The sequence below is a fragment of the Chiroxiphia lanceolata genome, chromosome 6 (genome assembly GCF_009829145.1).
Source record: "Chiroxiphia lanceolata isolate bChiLan1 chromosome 6, bChiLan1.pri, whole genome shotgun sequence".
NCBI lineage: Eukaryota > Metazoa > Chordata > Aves > Passeriformes > Pipridae > Chiroxiphia > Chiroxiphia lanceolata.
This window is the reverse complement of record NC_045642.1, coordinates 26,303,277-26,323,828: the sequence shown is the minus strand read 5'-3', so window position 1 is coordinate 26,323,828 and position 20,552 is coordinate 26,303,277. Positions and strand designations below refer to the sequence as shown.

Sequence of the window (20,552 nt, the reverse complement as noted above, 5' to 3'; positions counted from 1 at the left end):
GGCCCGGCCCGGCCCGGCCGCCTCGTTCCGCCTCCGCCCGCCCTCAGCGCTCGCCCACGGATCGCGCGCGCACGCGTGTGGAAAGCCTCTGGTGCGGAGGGGGGGAGCGGTCGCTTAGAGTAACGCCTTTGTTGGTGTTTGTTCCTGGTTAACAGTACTGCCGGGTGCTGCGGTCTGGCTTTGTTTTGCAAATCACAGAACCGGTCAGGTTGCAAGGGGCCACAGCGGGTTGTCTGGTCCAACCGCTCTGCCCAAGCGGGATCATCCCAGAGCACGTGGGACAGGATCGTGTCCAGACGGTTCTTGAATATCTCCAGTGAGGGAAATCCCACAACTTCTCGTCGTACTTGCTGCTGCCTTGTCTTCTTTCTCCCTGTTAAGTAACCCTAAGTTAACACATATTTGAATAGTGGCAGGTCGGTAGCAGATTCGTGTGTTAATCTTTAAAATATACAATTTTAGGTACAAGACTCTGCAGCTATATTTAAAGGCTGGTCACAAAGTGGTTTTATGTTTTATTATATTGACATAGCGATGGACATTATTTGAGCTCTATAATCATAATTGAATATTTTTATATCAGCATAAGGAAATTTATACTAAGAAGTCATATTTCCCAAGTATTCTTGACGTCAGGCTGCCCTATTGTAGAAATTAAGCACTCTCATGTGTGACGTCTTTCAGTCAGGCGAATGCTTGCATACTTTTGTGGGTTTTTTGGTCCCAAAATGCTACCATTTTTTATAATTTTATAACTTGTGTTTGATTACAGTAAATTTTCAGTGGAGGCAACTATTTTACATATTGGTGAACTTGTATAATTGCTCTCCAATTACAGTAACTTAATTAATAATTACAGTAATGGATCAAATACGATTGAATCAATATGAATATTTACAGATATTTAAACTGTATGGTTCTTGGGCTCAGGTCAGGTACTTCATTCTTTGTACTTTGAACTCTAGTTTACCTTAAGATTGTTGCTGACCTTTGCAGTGAACACCATTTCAGGTTCTGCTTTCACCCTTTATTTTCAGAATAAATGTGAAATTTTATCTGAAATAAAGGCACTTTTGTGCAAAATAAGCTTTTTTTTGTGCAGCTTCAGGATCTTCTTTAAGAGCCATGCACGTAGCACTAAGAGATTGCTTCATTAGCACTTAGTGCTACTTCATAGCACTAAGAGGAGCAGTTCATTTTCTGAACACAGGTAGGGGGTATTGGACGAAGTATTTTCCTTTGCACATTTTATCAACATGGAAGTCTTAATAATGTTATGACGTCTGTGTTATGTATGGTTGCCTTGCTCGTTCAGGTGCACTTCAGCTGTTGAAGGGAACAAACAAGCAGACACAGGCAGCAGATTTGGGCCCATGGAGTTCTTGCATCTCCTTAGAGAGCCAGCTCAGAGCCTCAGACAGCTCAAAATACTGCCTCTCAGCTAATGTGGATATTACTCAAGCAATGTAGTTAGTCTTTGTCAGATAATGTCTTTCCCAGATGCTGTTATCTCTTGGTTTGTCTGTATCAGAACAGGATGTATACTGAAAAAACAACGGTCACAGAAAGGTAGGTACAGAGCTCCTTATCTGCAGACATCAGAAGGAAACTCACCTGCTTACCAGAACGTTTATCCTGTAGCTCTTGTCCACTGTAAAAGTGGCTGAGCAGCACAGCTTATCTTCTGGAGAAATCAAAGTGCTTCAGCCAGTGAGAATTTCTCTCTGGTGACTGTTTTAATCTTATACTTGTTCCTGAAATGTATGTGGCATGACAGATAACACAAAGCTCAATAAGACTATTGCTCTTTGGATCTGTGCTGGCTGTCAAGTGCTTGCATTAATTTGGACATGCGGTTCCTGCTGTAACATATACAGGTGTGTACATATACAGGTGCAGATCCAAAATCAGCTTGTTTTGTTCTCATAGAGCTGTGACAAGAGTACAAGACCTGTATAGGCTAAAGAAAGGTTAGTTGCATTTAACTGGGTAGAGGGGGAGAAAATAGAATCATAGAATGTTTTGGGTTGGAAGGGACCTCAAAGGCCATCTAGTTCCAGGGACGCCTTCCACTAGACCATGTTGCTCAGAGCCCCGTCCAGCCTGATTTTGAACACTTCCAGGGATAGGGCATCTGCAAGTACTTTTATGTAAAATACATACAGCACTTTGGTAGTTTTACAATAATCTGCTGTTTGTACATTCTCCACAACTGAGATGCTAAGTTACTCAGCTATTTCACTGTCCATTCACTTTTATATTTAACAATTCAAATACCAAAATTACAGAAGTAACAAAAAATGAGCAAGGGTTGATGTGATCTGTCTGTTAGTTTTGTCTTTGCAACAGTCTTTCTCGTTCTCTAGACAAGGCTGGAAATTAGGGTGCTTTTTTTTTAAATAGATGTAATTTTTTTAACTGACACATTTTTTTCATTTGGGTATCATGATGACAAAAGGTAATGCTGCAACTCACTTTTAAACAGCCAATTTTTTGTTAAAAAACAGAATTGGGGTCATGCTCTAGACTGTATGCATTTGAATCAAACAGTTCAGGAATCTGAGTGTGTTTAGGAAGAAAAGAGGGAAGATGACTAGCCCAATCAGAGAAGTAGAGTGATTCTACATCTAAAATACATACCTGGTGCAAAGTACATTCAAGTTAGAGGAAGTGTCTAATGATTTTCTTCCCTTCATTTTAGAGAAGAAGGAAGAAAAGAATGCGGAGTTCACAGTTGTTGATTGTTTCCAGCAGAAATTTGGCCCTTCAGTAAGTACTAGTGAAAGCTCTTATGCCATGTATATGACTTCTAGGCCAGTTCTGTTCTAATTGTCAGTACCCTTTGTCAGACTGTGGTGAGATTTGAGTAATAGGTAAATGGCTTCTTTAAGTCATGTAGAAATGCTATCTTTGGTGCAAGATTGCAGTGGATGTGTACAAATCTGCATCAGTGTGTGTTGGCTGCTGGTTTCAGACCCTGTATCACCAGTAACTGAGGTGAGGAGTCAGTATTACTGTTTAGTGAACACTTATTTTGTTTAGGAAAGGAGCAACATGAGAACTTGTTGTTCTTTGGAGAGGAAATTGTGTTGGTTTTGTAGGTGTTTGGAACTCTGGAGATGACTGGACCTTTTTCTCTTAAATCATGTACAATAAAAAAGCAGACTTGGTAGAATCATAGAATACCCTGAATTGAAAGGCACCCACAAGAATCATTGAATCTGGCTCCTGGCCCGGCACGGGACAACCCTGAGAATCGCATCAGGTGTCCAAACGCTTCTTGAACTCTGTCAAGTTTGGTGCTGTGACCAGTTCCCTGGAGAGCCTGTGCCAATGCACAACTACCCTCTGGGTGAAGAACCTTTTCCTAATATCCCACCTAAACCTCCCCTTACACAGATTCATGACATTCTCTCAGGTCCTATCACTGATCCCCAGAAGCAAGAGATCAGAAAGGCTTTGTTTAAGAACTTGGAATCAATGATAGATTTCTTATTAAATTTAATAGTATTTTTTAGATCCTAAATTAGACCAGCAATACTATAGGGTCCTCTATGCCATTTTGTCTTGCAATAACATTGGTTGGGATTTGGGCTCTTATTTTGGTAAACCTATTGTAACTACAGAGGAAGCTCTTTCCCACAGGAAGACATGTCCCTGCTTACAGAGGAATCTAACTGTTGCTTGAAAAAGAAGCTATTTTTTTATTTCCATTTGTGCTTTCTACTCATGTTATGTGCACTACAGGTTGCTTTTCTTAATTGTCTGAAATTTTTTTGTGTCTGTGGGAGTAACAGTTTTTTTTCTTTTATACTTTGGAAAATGTGTTTTCCTTTTTTTCTAAGAGGAACACCTGCTTTATGTGATAGGAATGTATCCTAACGAAATTCTCTCTACTTAGGAGAATTTCTTGGGAGGAGTTCAGGGGAGTCTGTGTTCTTTAGTTATCTATATCCCTCCTAGACCTATCACTGATGCTTCTAGTTGTGGAATTTCCAGCTGTCTGTCTGTAACTGAAACGATGCTGTGTCTTTTTCTCATGGATTACTATCCATCTGAGATTCATTGTGGTTTTGATCTTTTCAAATATGGATAATGACCAGAAAAATCACAGTTTACTATTTGTCCCTCTGCCTATCATTCTCTGGTGGTATTTATTTTATCCCTGTTTTCTTCATTAGGTGCTGCCCCTAAAACAGCAATGTGTTGTCAGAATAGCAGAAGAAGGTGTTAATTTGTGTCATCATGGAAAACTCTCATGGCCTGAAGTAAGAGACAGATACTTGCCAAAATGTGTTGCTAAACAGGGGCATAATTGAGAAACATTTGAGGATTGCCTTGTGTTTAAGACTTACATAACTGTTCTGGTAATGGATATGATATCCTTTAAGAGAGATTAAGTGTTTCATAAAAGACCTGTTACGGAAAGAATTATATAAGGTAATAGAATAATGAGTAAACTTGTGTGTAATATATACATTTGTTTATAGCAATGCAACAAATTTGGTTTGCATTCTTGTATACAGGTAGAGCTATTGCAGTAGTACAGCTGTTGCCTATTAAAATACTGCAAGACCTCGTCACAATGCCAATGTACTTGAAGGTGCAAAATTCATCTAAAGATGATACTGTGTCTTAGTTATCTGTGATGTTATGACTGTCTGAAGAGGAAGAGCCAGAAAGGAGAATAGCTTTATGTGATAGCTCAAAATCATCTTAGCTTATTTTTAAATAGGTTTAAAAGTGAGTGTGTTTAGCCAAAGCAAAAAATTGTGTGGGAGTTCATACTTCATATTTAACCCTTTTATGCAGAAGTAAGTGTCCACAAAATGTTTGCTTTGGTATGGCTAACTTGCTTTCAGCTTTTGTTAAAAAGCTTTATGCTTCTGTTAAACCATTATGAATTTGAACATATGCAAAACTTAAATTTTAGAACCCATTTGAAAGGCTAGGATGGAAGATGATGTCCTCTATTTCTTTGGTAGTGGTCTTTGACAATGAAATAAATGTCACGGGCACAAGAATTTTGTTGGAAGTAATTCTGTAAAAATGTCACCATAATAGGTGTAGGAATTTGTTTTAAGTAGTGTGGTCTTGGTATGTCTCAAAATGCATTATTTAACCATGTACAGTAGACAACTGTGTTGTTCTTTTCAATTATTGGGAAAGTCTCTGAGCACCTCTGGAAAAAACAAGACTTGTTTATGAATTACCACTAAATAAACTAAACCCACTCTTCCCCACATAAGCCTGTACACAGGAGTTTATGGCTTATGGGCAACAGTGCAGTTTCTCCTACTTGCAAATCCTCTGTTCTTCTGTCCCTCACTCACTTTCTCTGCAACTGAATTTGTTCTAGACAGTAACAAAGAGGCATGTTTTTCTATTTGATACCTTTCTTCTGGAACCCCAGGCTTTCAAAAATGGATTAAAAATGGTGCTTGAAGATAAAAACATCTTGAAGGTAAGGGGGGTACATGGTGTGTAAGAACATTTGTAGTGGCAGAGGTCATATACATATATAATAATCTAGCTGCACCAAAAAAGTTGCAGTTGGATACAGGTTTCCTTGATAGCTCTATTGCTTCAGATCATATATGACTGCTGGTGTGTCTCAGACTGTCTCTTTCACCAGTACGGTGTCCTTCAGTGTCTTGGATACACAAGTACCCTTCAAATATTCTGGTTTGGAACAAAAGCTTCAACAAGAGAAACTTCAGGGCATTTTCTCAAAGAAGGTTTAACATTACTACAATGTGACAGTTGTTGAACCATGTAAATGTTTGGTTTTGTTCTAACTGAAAAGAAACAGCAGGCAAGGCTGATAGCGTTATTTAGAACCTTGTGGAGACCCATTTTAGAAGGTAGGTAAGATCTAATACTAACAGCAAGTTTAACGTGGTAAGATGTTTTAGCTGGTCTTGTTCAAACTTGGACCAACCTGAGGCTGCAGTGATTTCACAGGGGCCGGGTCAGATTGGGCTTTATATTCTTTCTTATTCTTTCTGTGCCTTTCACAAGTGTAGAAACAGATTCAGACTACAGGTATCCAGCGCTGGGAATCATCTGCAGGTAAAAGCAGTGGTGAAAGTGAGAGAACAGGCCAGGTTATCACAAAAATCTCTTTCTGCTGGTGCTGGCCCTAGTAGTTGTGGTAATTAATATGTGACTAATGGGAGAATCAGATCCTTCTGAGAGAGAATAAAGTAACATAACGGCTATGATCTTTCATAATGGGCACGGATATGTTATACATGGTTATGTATGACTTGTCCTTGCATATATACTGACTTTTCATTTCATAGATATGACTGCCTATAATAACTCCTCAAAGCTCTAATCTGGCCTATTTAGTAAGCTTTATAAGGCTGATTAAATATCAGCCCGTGTAAAGTCTTGACTGTATGAAAAAGGTAGGGCTGAAAATTCCCACCAGTGCTCCCAACTGTACTGTCTAGAACATGTAACTCATACAGTGGAAATAATTAACCAGAACTATCCACCCTAGGGTCCAAGGTACACAGAATTGCACTCATTGTTTTGTTGCCTTGGTATGAGCTGCCTTGCTTTTCTTGCACTGTTAGATCTCTAGGCTTAGAGGTGCAATTACTCTGATTTGTTGGCCTGAATCCTTCTTTTAATATAGGTAAGCTACTGATGTGGTCTGATTTTGGCCATCCTGTAGTGTACATGATATTGTGGAATTAAGCTATCTCATCTTCTACTCTGTACTTCCGGAACAAATAGCTGGGAGATACTTCTGAGCAAATTCTCACAGATGCTTTTTTGAAGCACTTCTTAGAGAAAGCTTCCCAGTATTGTTAAAATGGGAACAGGCTGTGTGCACAAGTGAGATTCTGCTTAAAAAAGGCAGCAATGGAGTTTAGAACTCTGGTTTACATGGGATCCTGCCTACATAATTTGAAAACTGTTATCCCTGGGTTTGGCCAGTTGTTTATTCCTTACCATAAGTAAACTAATGTAATTAACACACAATATAGAGAATGGCAGTGTTCTGAGGTTCACTGTCTTTCCCACTGATGTTCTTATAGTACTTAAACCTGCTGAAGTAACTTTTAATGATAAAGTTTGTGGAAGTTTGATACTATTTCACATTGGACTTCCTTGGGGGCAGGGGATGTGTCCCTGTTGGGCTATAGCAGCCTAAAAAGCTGCATAGTGAGCAGGCAACTGGCTGCTATCAGTGCTAATAGACCTAATATTGCCTTCTGTGGCACTTCTATGCTGCATCAGGAGGCTGGAGCATCCTCACACTCTGAAATCCTTACCTCTTGTAAAATGTTGTTGGTTGCATATCTGTTTACTACCAAAAGAAATACAACAGTTTTTTCTAGAGGTGTGTGCTGAAAAAAATAAAGAAAATTTGACAGCTTGAGACCTTTCATAAGATAGAAGTCCATGCAAGGTTTAACCATAAAATGTAGAAGTGAAGAAGTCACTGTTGCTGTCTGATTCCACAGATCGATGAATATGCACTACTTTTTAGCATGCTGTGGGTTTTCTGCCCTTAAATCCATCAGCATGCATTAGACTTTGGACAAAGGATTTCACAGTGAAAGCTAAAACATTGCTTTCATTGAGGGAAAGTTTATTCTATAACCTTTTTCATTCAGGTTAGAGTTTTTATTAATACTGATCACAAAGATGCTTTCATTTCTGTTTAAATATTTAAGTATTTTCTCTTCTTATTTGGAAAGCATAGATTTTTTTTTTCTAGAAACTCTCTAACTATCTAGAATGTATTTCTACAGATTTGAACATCATCTTTGTTGTGATTTTGAGTAAAAGTAACTGACTGCTTGAGAAGGTCTGTCCTGAGGTTCCTCTTCATCTGCATTTGGCCGCTGAGAATGAAAAGCTAGAGAAGGTTTTAGTGGTCAGAAGTAGAATACAAAGGACAGTTCAGTAACAAGTGATGGAAACGTCCACTTTACCTAGTGATTTATGGTTATAATCTAGTGAAGGTCAGCTCTACCTGGATCTTCTCAAATTTTTTTTTTCTTTTCAATGAACTCATCGTTTTGAATTGTTGCAGTTCCTTTCTCCACATATGTTTCCTGCCATTTTTCAGCTGGTAGTTGTAGTCTTCTTCCTTAGAAAATCAGTAAATGGACTGGCTTAGCACTTTCTTCTAGTAGGCTTAGCAAACACATGGCTTTTCTCCTAAAGAAGGCAGCAGTTATCTATTTGACTGGTGCCTCAGGGGCAGCTTTAGCATTATTAAGTCATATCACGTTCTTTGCTATTGGACAGGAATAGATTTTTTTTTTTCCACCAAAGACGTTACAGATAAGTTAGGAATGGAGGGGGAGGGAGGTTAATCTTGGAATTTACCCTCACTATAAGAGTCCAGTAGAGGCCAATTACAATTCTGTGCTCGCTACTGCAGGGGCTGAGCTGGTGCTGCCAAGCACTGTGTGGACAGGTCTAGGTAGCACATGGGCAGCATGTGCCAGAAAGCTCAAACAGTGGCTCTTGCAGTAAAACCAGGCTGACCTGTAAACTCAGGTGGCATTAGTGGGATTGTAGATGTCTGCACAGAATGTTGGCTTAAGGTTTCTCAGGAGATAGTAGTAAGGAGAAAAGGGAGAAGTCAGTGGGGATTTCAGGGGACCTGAATGGGAATCTGGGCTTTTGAGTAGTGGAGGAAGTCAGAAGGGTAGGTTGTTCTAATGACAGATAGCTCAGTCTCAGGTTTTGACCGTGGATGCAGGCTTTTTATTTTTTCCTCTCCATTCCCCTGGTGAGTGGATTCTCTTCCAAGCATTCCTTTTTCATTGGGCTGTCAGGGCTGTTCCTGCTTTTACTGCAAACAGGTAAAAAGGATGAAACCAGGATTAGAAAGAAGCAAACACCATGACATGCAGTTGCTGCTGGAAGCTGTTGCCTGCTCTCTTTCTGGCTCCATGTGCTGTCAAATATGAGTCTTACTGGCAAAATCAGGTTTTAGGCAAAAGGTTTATAACAACTTACATATTCTTTCATCATGTTTTCTTTATATTGCATAACTATTTTAGGGTTTGGATAAAAGGCAAAACCATAAGTATCCTGGGAAAGCATCAGTGTATGTTTACTCTCTCCTGTTACTGAGAGTACTGAGCTAGAAGGAGCTGTAGGCCCTCTTATGTAACTTAACAGCTTTAAGGAGTCAGATTACTATCTCTGCAACTGTATGCAGTCAAAATGTTGAATTGTTTGTTTTGTAGCATACTTTACTTCTAATATGCATCTCCACTGTCAAACCTCCACATTCTTTGCCTTGGATTAATGGATGTTGGTCATGGCATATTGATCCTTTCCATCACAGGCTGCTGATGCTCTGCAGTTTTCAATGACTACAGGTGCTTTTCTTCCACACCGTGTCTGCACATTACAGGAGTGTTTGATGCAGCCCTTGAAGATACCTTCCAAATGGAATGCCATCCTGAAGTGCAGGCAGCAGTTGACTTCAATGAGTGATCAGTAAAGCACCTTCTGAAGACTCAGTTGTGAGCTATGCTTTGCCCATTTTGAGATGCTTCTGTCAATTTGCTTTTTTTAAGAACATGGCACTAAAAAGTGGTTGAATTGCTGCAGATAAGGACATTTTGTAACAATGACTTGGGAGACAGGTGTAAGCCTTAGTTGGCATCAGGGCTGGTATTTCCTAATAGTTCATTTGAAATTGAGGTTTTGAAGAACCACAAAGCTTGTACAATAGAGGATATATACAACTTGGGTAAAAAAATGTTCTGGATATCATAGAATATTTGACTAATTCTGAAACCTAGTTTCAACAGAGCAAGTTGGTTACAATGAATTCGAGTCAAGCAGGGAAAAAGAGAACTTTTATTGCCAGCACTATTAGAATGAAAAAATACTAGTGTAGTTCAGCAGCATTTGCCAAATCATTATTCTCTATTGTCCTTATTTTTGTTAATCTTTCAGATGGGGACAAGCAAAGGAAAATTTGATGGGTCAAGAGCTCCTAAGATTTGGGGAACATAATCCTGACAAATAGACTATTTCATATGAAAGGGACCTACACTGAGCATCTAGTCCAGCTGCCTGACCAGTTCAGGGCTGACAAGTTAAAGCCTGGTATTAAGGTCATTGCCCAAATGCCTCTTAAGCACTGGCACCTTAGGGCATTGACCACCTCTTTAGGAAGCCTGTTCCAATGTTTGACCACCCTCTCAGTAAAGAAATGCTTCCTAATGTCCAGGCTAAACCTCCCCTGGTACAGCTTTGAACTATATCCATGTATCCTGTCACTGGATAGCAGGGAGAAGAGCTCAGTACCTCCCTCTCCCCGACTGGCTGGTGATGCCGTGTTTGATGCATCCCAAGGTGCCAGGGCACACTGCCAACTCACACTGAGCCTGCTGCCAACCAGGTCCCTGTTTGCAGAGCTGCTCTCCAGCCACCCTCCCAATTTATACTTGTGTCCAATGTTATGCCATCCTAGATACATAATCTGGTATTTCAACTTGTAAAATTTCATCCCATTAATTGTAGTCCAATGCTCCAGTCTGTGTAGATTCCTCTGCAAGGCCTCTTGTCCCTCAAGAGTCAACAGCACCTTGCAGTTCGGTACCATCAGCAAACTTGCTAATGGTGCATTTAACTCCTGTATCTAGATTGGCAATAAATATACTGAACAGAACTGGCTCTGAAATTGAATCTGAAAGGAATACCACTGGCATTCCTCAACTGGTGCATGTTGACAGCCAGATGTATCCTCTATTCATTAGAACCTGTTTGTCAGCCAGTTCTTCACCCAGAGCACCGTGAATCTGCTTATCTCACAACTGGGCAACTTGTCCAGAAGTATGCTCAGAGGTTTTTTCTAACTGAAATGATTCTCTGATTCTGTTCTTTTGCTGGGATTTTTAATTGCATGACCTTATTTTTTTTGGGGGCCAGAGTGGTTGGGGTGGGGGTGGGGTCAGAAGACTTCCAAAGAAGCTATTAAATAAGGGAACTGGATGCTTAAGGAGACGTCAGTAGAGAGGTAGAATTTATTTACTGAAGAGGAACAATCTCTTTCCTACAAGAGTACTTTTTCTCCCTTCATACTAGTCTTGTTAACTTCCACAGTAAATAGGAGTGTTTTTGCACTGCCTGTTCATGGACTTAAAATCTTTCTCAAAAGCCTGGATTAAATGCTATTTAACGTTGCTATAAAAGCTACTCAGTGAAACCTGTAATTTGATCACAGCATTATCTTTATGTAAGTTTTAGAATTCAATATTGTCTCTCAAAATTTCTATTTTGAGAATTCTGTATGGCAAATCTAAGCCAAATGACATGCCTTCCTTAGTTTATTATCCTATTGCTCTGAAGACTAAAAGCGGAAAATGACTGTGTAATATTCGTGTAATAAGTATACCAGTGTAAACCATTCTGTACTGACAGTTTTGCTCAAGGGATCACAGTCATGGTGTTTAACTGTTCTTCTAGTTTCAGTTGTGATTGCTGAAGATGTTACTATCATAGGAGGGTTTTTTTCCCCCTTTAGGTCTTTTAGCTCAGTTCTTAGGAATCCAACCTAGTTTCAGAGACAGATAGGAGAGAACTAGCATTAAATGCTGGAATAGGTGTATGTTGGTTTTTGGTTTGTGTTTTTGTTGGTTGGTTGGTTGGGTTTTTTAAGGAAGCAATCTCTCTTTCCAAACTTCTGCTTCTCTAACCACCACAGGTTTGTACACAGATGGCCCCAGAAGCTGAAAGCATACAGTAGCACTGAAAGTAAAGATCAGCATCAGGAAGTATGTTGTAAACTGCAGAAGAATGTGATGATAAGCTTTGTTAAAATTTTTTCTACTTTAATAACTGTCCTGGTTTTGGCTGGGAGAGAGTACATTTTCTTCTTAGGAACTGGTACAGTGCTGTGGTTTTTGGATTTGGTATGAGAACACACCGATGTTTTGGCAGTTGCTGAGTAGTGCTTATCCTAAGCCAAGGACTTTTCTATTTTCCATGTTCTGCCAGTGAGGAGGTGCATAAAAAGCTGTGAGGGAGCATGGCCAGGACAGGTGATCCAAACTGGCCAAATCAATATTCCATACCATAGAGTGTCATGCCCAGAATTTAAACTGGAGGAGTTACCTGGAAGGGGGCTGATCACTGCTTGGGGATGGGATATTGTGCATCACTTGTTTCTTTTGGGTTTTATTCCTCTCTTAGCCTCTTCTTACCATTACTATTATCATTATCATATATTATTATTGCTGTTGTTATTATCATCATTATTATTATATTTTGTTTCAATTATTAAACTATTTTTATCTCAAAAGGTTTACCTTTTCTTTCCAATTCTCCCTGCTGTGAGGGGGGTTGAGAGGAGTGAGCACGTGGCTGCGTGGTATATTATTGGTGGCTGGAATTAAACCATAACAATAACTGTTTTCATTTGCATTGGGATATACAGGAGAATCCTGACATATGGTTCTTGAGGCTCTTCCCAGCTTCTCTGCTTAATGCACTTGTTCTGAACACTATGTACCTCCTGCTGGTCCACTCATCTCTAATGGATAACTTGATGTCTGACCTATCAGCTGTAGCACATGGTTATTTTAATGCTTATTGGACTGTCCTGGAGATCACCTTGTGAGCACAAAGGTAGGTATGTCTCTGCTTGTTTCTCTGGTAGTGATTTGATCTAAGGCTCTAATGGATAAACGCTGGAGGACCGAGCTACAGCAGCTTCCTTTTTGCAGTGGTACACCCTCCTGTGCGCTACATACCTTGTTTCCTGGGTGCAGCAGCAGAAGTGATGGTATCTGTATCTACCTAGCTCCCTTTCATATTAGTTCATTAGCAGAATCCACCTCAAGTTAGCCTAGTGGATGGTGAGTTGCAGCTGTTAAAGCATGGGCACGGTCACCTGTGCCTTCTGTTCACTCTCCTCAGAGCCTGAGAACAGCTGGGCTCAACAGGGGCAATGTACATGTGAGGAAATGAAAACAGGGGCAATGTACACGTGAGGAAATGAAGAGTAACAGGCAGGTGTGATGTGTTGGTACCTGGAGCTGATGGGGTTGCTTTGCTTTGGTAAAAAAATGTTTAGTCCCCACATCTTGTTCTATTTTTCTCCTAATCTGTCATTTTTACTGCTGAGCTGTTGCACACACTGGGTGTTTCTGAGTAACGTTTGTTAACCAAAGATTTTTATTTCTGTAAAAGCATCACTGAGTTATTTGGTCTTCCTAATTTATTTTCACATGTATTATTTAAAAGTAGCATTTTTCATCTTTCGTTACACAGAACCATTAGTAGTGCATGCCCTGATACCTTGGAGGAGCTGGATGGTGGACACTTCTGTAATTTTGAAATTTATTAATTTTCAACGTGGAAAGTGCAGGAAATGAGATTTTTGGTGAAGGAGCTTGACTTCTTGCACTATTGGAAAGAACATGTCCGTGCAAAGCAAACAAGCAGTGGTATATTGGTGTGGTCTTTCTCTGTCTTCTCAATGAAATAATCTTATGAGGGCTTGCAGTAACTATGTAAGACATTGTTGGTATTAGATTTGGGTGCAAAGTGCATGGTCAAACATCCTCATTCACCACAAAGAGACTGAACTAACATGATTAAATCCTTTTAGTGCCTCATTTTTGCAGTTGTAAATGTCTTGAAATATTTATTAGGGAAAGAGAATGAAGTTCTGTCTTCATGAAAGAAACAGGTTTTTTTTTTCCCCCTGGTTTAACAAAGCACTGAAGCACAGACTTGGATCCTTTGGGAATTACTTAAGAGCTCAGAGCAGTAAATCCCATTACTGAGGATTTAGAGATTAGATAACACAAGAGATCATAGTTGCTTCACAGATATAAGAGAAGAGGTCATATCTGAAAACCTTTTCTTTTTAGAGGAAAGCTGCCAAAAAAAGAAGATTGTTCATAGTTCATGAAAAAAAAATGAGCTGGACATGTGAATTTCCAATGTGCAATGCATGCAAAAGTAGGCATGACACAAGGGAAAAGAAGAGTCTGTTAAAGTGAAAAGTACAAATTCTGTTTTGCATTGGGCTATTTGTTTTCAGAATTTTTAAAGTGGTATTCAGGTTGTTGAAGACAATACCTTTGTAAATCCATTTATTCCATAAGATTAGCCAAGGAATTAATTTGATCCTGAGTATTTCAAATGCCATTTTGAAGATCTATTTAATATAACATCTGGAAATCATACTTTCTGCATTTTAAAGCTGTTGCCTTCTGAAGCAACTGCTTTAGAATTCTAGTATAGGGAGTAAAAGTAGCAATTTTCATCATCATTTCACTGTTAATAATTTTCTGTTGTTTCTATATCTTGTGAGAAGATCACACAAATAAAAGTTTCTTCTGCTTTATTTAAATCTGCTTGAAATACATATTTAAATGCAAAATATGGAATGTGGTATAGTTAAATCTTGTCTATTACTTCTGTTTCTTCACTCATTAAGTAAAAAGTTAAGGGAATCCTTTGCAAGTTGATGAGTTCAGCTAAATCCATTTTAAGACAAGAAAGAAAAAACCACAAACCTTTAGTTTCTGCAACTTCTAGGTTTTCCAGCTAAGTCTGTATTATTTCCTTAAATCAAAAAGCCTTTATCCAGATCTGATTTCAGAATGAAGTAATAGTCACAATACTTACCCCGCCCCCCATTTATTGTAGTGCTTTTTCATGGTTGTTTAGAAGTTTATGCACCACTAAAATCTGTGTTATGCCTTTTGTACACTTTGTGGAGCAACAGTTGAAAGGTACCTGGAAAATGCTTTCAGTGGGCTATTTTACTTTTTACAATGACCAGTTACAATTTACACTTGTGCTCCACCTTGGACCCCTGGTGAACAGCAGTCTGGTGCAATGAGCTTGACTTCACCTTGGAGCCAGTGTCAAACAACAGCAACACTGGACTCCCTGTGCTTGATGACTGTGTTCTCCAGACGGGATCTGTTGCAGTTCCAATGCTACTGCAGCAGAAGTAATGGATCTCCTTGGATTCTGATACCTCTGCCAGGGAAAAATCTTGGAAACCTGAAGTATGTTATCTACTATGCTCTCTCCATGCTGGAGAACTGGAAGAGAGATGTCTGTTGCTGAAGCAGTACTGCAGCAAAGCCAAAGACAATAAATGCTCCAGGGCCATAAAGGTACCTTGCACTACTTCAGCTACTAAATTGGAAGGGGGACGTCACTCTTGAGTGAAAAGGAACCATCTGTGATACATCAAGCCCTTATTTGAAAGTTGTGGGAATGAAAGTCACTAGGCAAAAGAGTCTCCAAGTTACCATGGCTTCTTTGATTTATAGGCACTTGGAGAAGATGACCAGATCAGGAAAATAACTTCCACTACTCCAGGTAAGGAAGCCTCTCCTGGGCCCTTCTCTGTTCTTTTCTAGTTTCTGGACTGTGCTATCTGAGCAGAATCACCAGGTCTTGAGCCTTTTGAAAAAGGTAAAGTTAGTTATGCAGATACGTCTTCTATTGTGCCTCTGGGCTACAGAGATGTTTGAGTATGTCCTACCTGACTGGAGCAATGAACAGAGCTGTGCTTCCCTGGCCTGCTCTTGTTTCCTCTGGTCTTACTGAGTGACATCATGTCACACAGAAGAATGTGCTTTTTTTTTTTACTTCTCCCATTCCTCCAAACTTATGACACTCCCATGTAAACTATACTTACAAAACAAGTACACATACAGTTTCAATAATGAGACTTCATTAAAAATCAAATACTGAAGCTGGATGGATTACAGAGCTACACTTCTTCCCACCTCTAGCTGTCACATGTTGAATCTCAGCTCCACGATCAGGGTTTACAACACTGAACTTCAGCTTTGACTAGCATGGAAACATCCACCTTATCTTTCCCAGCTCACTGCCATATCCAGTTCATAATGCCAACAGATTTTGTGTGTAATAACAGCATCAGGATATACTTGATGAAAAAGATGCTTTTGCTTTCCAGACTGAGGTGCCTGTGAATCAAATAATGCTGAATAATAACCAATAATGCTGAATAATGACTACTGAGGCAGTTACCTACTCTCTCATTCTCTTGTCTAATCAGGGTATTCAACCTCTGGAAGCAGATCAGGACCAGACTCTCTTTTTTCTCCTCTTGGAAACAGCAGCAAGCAAAAGTGAATATGCATAATCATGGAGTAAAAGCCAATCCTGTTCACTTGCCCTTATAGATCACTGCATCCACTGAGAGCTGGAGAAAGACAATGTGAATAAGGCTGATGAATGTAATTGTCACACCCTTTCTTGGGCTCTGTATGCCCAGTTGCTGCAGTCGGTTTTCCACGTGCATATCTTGTTCCTCCCTGATAAGTTTTTGTATCCTCTAACAGGCCTCCATTAGTGGCAAAATATCAGAATCACCTTCTGGCTAAATGCACAGCTCCTACTAGGGCCAGATCATCCTTGTGGCCTTCAACATATTCAGGAGTGCTTGATTTCAGACTTATGCATAATTGCATGTGTCTAATTTATTAACAATGGTAAAGTACTGCCAGTGGTCCACAGCAGCCACAAATAATAATGCAACACTCTTTTTGATGTAGGAGAGAATGAAGAAGAAAATAGAGAAAACAAAATAACAAGGAAATAAAAAGAAAGGCATCTCATTCATCATGATAATTTTGGAAATGTATGTTGACGCTTTCTGTGGTTTCTTGTGTCATCACCTGCAAATGGTAGTTGGGTCTTCTGAATAGTGGACATACCCTCATAAGCAACTGACATTTTACCCACAAACCAGATGCAAAGCAGTAACCTCTGATCATCAGCACTTTGTTATCAAAACCCTCAGCTTCCCTCTTCAGGGTCTTTCAGAAACTGATAATCCTCCTTGCTGCTGAGGGGAGGAACCCAACACAAACTTCTCACCCTGAATGTCCCTGCAGTTTCCTGCATTTTTGGCATAACGTCTGCCAGCAGTAGTTCTTGTGGATGCAGACACCCAGTAAAATGGGTGTCTGTGCCTCTGCAACTCTGTTACTAGAAAAGAGCTAGTAAAGGAGCTACATGTGCTACAGTTCTAACTCTCCTTGTAGATTCATATTGTGTTGTTAAGTACTTTGAAATGCAGGCATGTTCTCATGTTTAGGACTTAAATTCAAAGAACCAAACCCATCAGTGTAGAGAAGCAAAGGTTCTAGACGTGCAGAGCCATCTCATTTAAGTGGTGATAGTTCACACTCAGGGCTCTAGTACCACAGAGCACACCCCTGCAGAGTTGATTTCCCCAATGCACTTAAGGTAAAGCTGCAGTAGACAAATGCAGTGCAGTAGATTATACCAGATAACACATTCATGACATGTGACATGCATAAATTCTGTTGTTTAAATATAATTGCTCCTGAACCAGAGGTTTTCTTAATTGGTAGATGAGTTGGGACTACACACAATGCATATTAATCTTTATGAACATACAGCCTGAATTTTCTGCAACTTGGCTTTAAATGGCTTGGGGCATGGATTACCCCACACTGTAGGGTACAGCAGCAGTTAGGAAGATGGATGTGCATTATTCTGGTTAAACTGAACTGACAGTGGGGTGTTTTCAAGTAAGTGCTGCCTCTGCTTTTTTCTGTAATCCTGTCTAAATTATTTATCCTTCCTCTGGATCCGTGCAAATTTTTAGACACAGGTTTGTAAGGTATGGCTTCCCTTTGCAAACACCGTGGTAATTCTTTTCCAGCGCATCACATCTGTATATCCACTCATCTGTTATTAGTGTTTCTACCAATGTGCTTATACAGACATCTGACTTACCAGCATGTTGTTTCCTCTGTCTTTCTTGAGACCTTTAAACATTTACCAACTTCCATCCCTGGGTATCGAGGCAGGTTTTAAGCAAGATACTATAGTTACTAGTTCATCTTCCACTGTTCAGGAATTTTAGGTGAAATCCACCATGATATTTGTCTTTCAAGTATCAGTATTAAACATTTATGGACAATCTGATTTTGGGTACATAATGAATAGGTTTGGAATGGAAATCTCCATTTTCATGCTGAATGAAGACAAAAAAGTGGTTTTTACAGTGCTGCTTTTGCATTCTGATCATCACTTGGTTGACATTTTGTGCTCTTCTCATGTTTACAGATATCTTTTCATTTCGTTGTTATATTTTTTAAAATATTATCAAACATAGTCTGTCCTGCCCTTTGTTTTTTTCTGTAACTTCATTCTTACTATTTTCTTTACATGGATGTGGCATTGCTTTCCTGATGGGATGCTTACTTCATAGTCTGTTCCTCTAACCTGTAGTCCTGCCAGTTTCCTTTCACTGTTTCTGTGCCCTTTTGCTGTGTTAGGTAATGTTTACTCTATGCTGCTTATATGTTGTCTTGAAGTTGTCTCCATATTACCTGCTAGGACTGAATTTGCCTGGCTGCCTCTTACTACTTTTTATCAAGCTTCCTTATTTATGTAATTCCCCTTTCTACAGCAGAACACAACTGTGGATTTTCTTATTGTTTCTACAAACCATGAACATGGCAGTCCCTGTTAAGGAACAGCTCCTTGGATAGTATTTTGAACAGTGCACTGCTCAGGGCCAAATCAAGGAGTGTATGTCTCTTCACATACTTCCTAAGCTGTTTCATCAATTTGGCTTTTGTCCACATAAGTGTTGGGTTTTTTACCAATAGAATAGAATATAATGGTTTTAAATAAAAAGCTGGGACAACTGTCTTTGCAGTGGTTCCTACAAGCAAACATGAACTACTTATGCTTCTTTTGGGATTCACAACTTCATAGTGCAAAATGCTTCTCAGAAGAAATTTAAAAACGCATATGTGAAGTATTACTTAAAATCTTGAAGATCTTCATAATAAAGAAGTAAACAATAAATGGAAGCCTAGTGTTTTTTCCTTTGGTTGCCTTTCAAAGAAAGTGTGGGGAACATGCAACTTTTTTTCCCTTTAGGTCTCCTGTTTATGTAAACAGGTAGTTGATAAATTCCACAGATCTAATGAGACGATTGTTGTGTTCCATTGGCTAATTACAGGGGGAACGCTTCCCTGGTACTGACAGAAGTATAGTATGTATTAGTTCGGGTTTTTTTCTGTTTCTTTTCCTTTTTCCTTATTAGCCCACTTTTACAGAGCTGCCAGAGGAGCTGTGTCAGCTGGCAGACATCCAGAAGCTGCAAAGGGAGAAAGCAATAAAAGACTACAGGATGAATGAGGATGGTCTTTTGGTGAGAACAGCCATGGAATCTAGTAGAGAGAAAAAAATCCACAGAAGGATGGAAACTACAGACATAATTGGAATTGATGTCCCACAAATAAAGCAGGGTCTCAAATCACGTTCTTCAACAATTATGATGTACTTTGTCAAAGAAGAGCTTGAAAATCAAAGTCATGTGGTAAATCTGTGGAAGGACCTTAAACCAACCTCAAGCCAACTGTATGGAATGTAGTTTCTGACACAGGCAACTTGATGAGCTTATACTGAGTGTTTGGAGACATCTGAGTGAAAAAAGGGGCTATTCCCCATGCAGAGGTGTCAAACAAAAGCTCCTTGCTTTACAATAAGGGGTAATGCCATTGGTGAATGGAAATAGTAATGGTCTTTCAGAGGAAATTCCTGCTGCCTCTGACTGTTCTTCTCTAGGTCTTTTTTTGAGATCCATTTTTTCCAAGAGCTCTTTTTGATTTTAAAACAGTGACTTTTGTTTTTCTGGCATTGTTACCAATGTCTTAAATAGTATTGGTTCTTTTGTTACTTGTTGCAGTTATGTAAAACTCTCATTAGAGTGGCCTGCTGGAAGTTGCACCCCACTACCACCACTGTCTGTCAGCACTGCCGCGTCCAGCTCAGGTAGATAAGACTGTAACACACATGTGCTGTGTGTCCATAGACAGGGGTGTATGAACAGGGGGGCAGAAGCACCTAAATTGATTTAAAAGGTGTATAGCAGTCCCTTCCCAAGCAAAATAAGGTATTAAGGCAAAACTACTATTTAGCACGTGACAAAATTAATGTAGGCCATGGCCAAATCTTGGAACACTTTTATTGGTGTATTGCTGAACACTGGTGAACAACATGGAATAGGGAAGAATGGAAGAAGTCACTGTGCTAACCAGACTGCAGTCCAAGAACAACCTGGTCATCAAGCTGTAAATGTGGGAATAGTAATGATGCCAGGTTGGAAAGGACATGATGTCTGCATGTGAGTACATGTCAATACCCATTTGAGCTGATTTTCTTTGGATGTAAATTGGTGTGACTGTGCTTATGATATCTGTCTGCATTTCTTTTCAATATTATTTGGGGAAAGGTGTGGGGTTTTTTTCTTCTCTCCATAGAGCACTAGACCGGCAGTATTTAAATAGGTCTCTTCTTTGAAATTACAGATAGGACTTGCTCACTTCTGAGAGTAACAGAAAAATTGCCAAGGTTTGCTCTTTTTTATTTATCTGAAGCAAGATTCTTTCAAGCAGTGATGGGATATCACAGGTCAGTGAAGTACCATGTGGAGCATTCTGGCTTTTCTGTGCCAAAAGAGCAATTATGTTTTATTTCCACAACCAAAATCATCTGGGTCCAGC

At 39.6% G+C, this 20,552-nt stretch overlaps 1 protein-coding gene across 1 annotated transcript; it reads left to right on the top strand.

The window, feature by feature from the left end:
- Positions 1-17: 17 nt before the first annotated feature.
- Positions 18-19,350, top strand: EXD1 (exonuclease 3'-5' domain containing 1; the record flags this gene model as incomplete). Its single annotated transcript, XM_032691276.1, is given in 13 exon segments — positions 18-130; positions 1,316-1,351; positions 1,353-1,446; positions 2,707-2,769; positions 4,182-4,268; positions 5,360-5,464; positions 5,591-5,756; positions 7,053-7,069; positions 9,329-9,471; positions 12,433-12,593; positions 12,596-12,624; positions 19,091-19,237; positions 19,240-19,350. Coding segments are annotated over 13 exon segments (1,272 nt in total), but the record flags the coding sequence as incomplete, so codon positions are not given.
- Between the last annotated feature and the right edge of the window lie 1,202 nt (positions 19,351-20,552).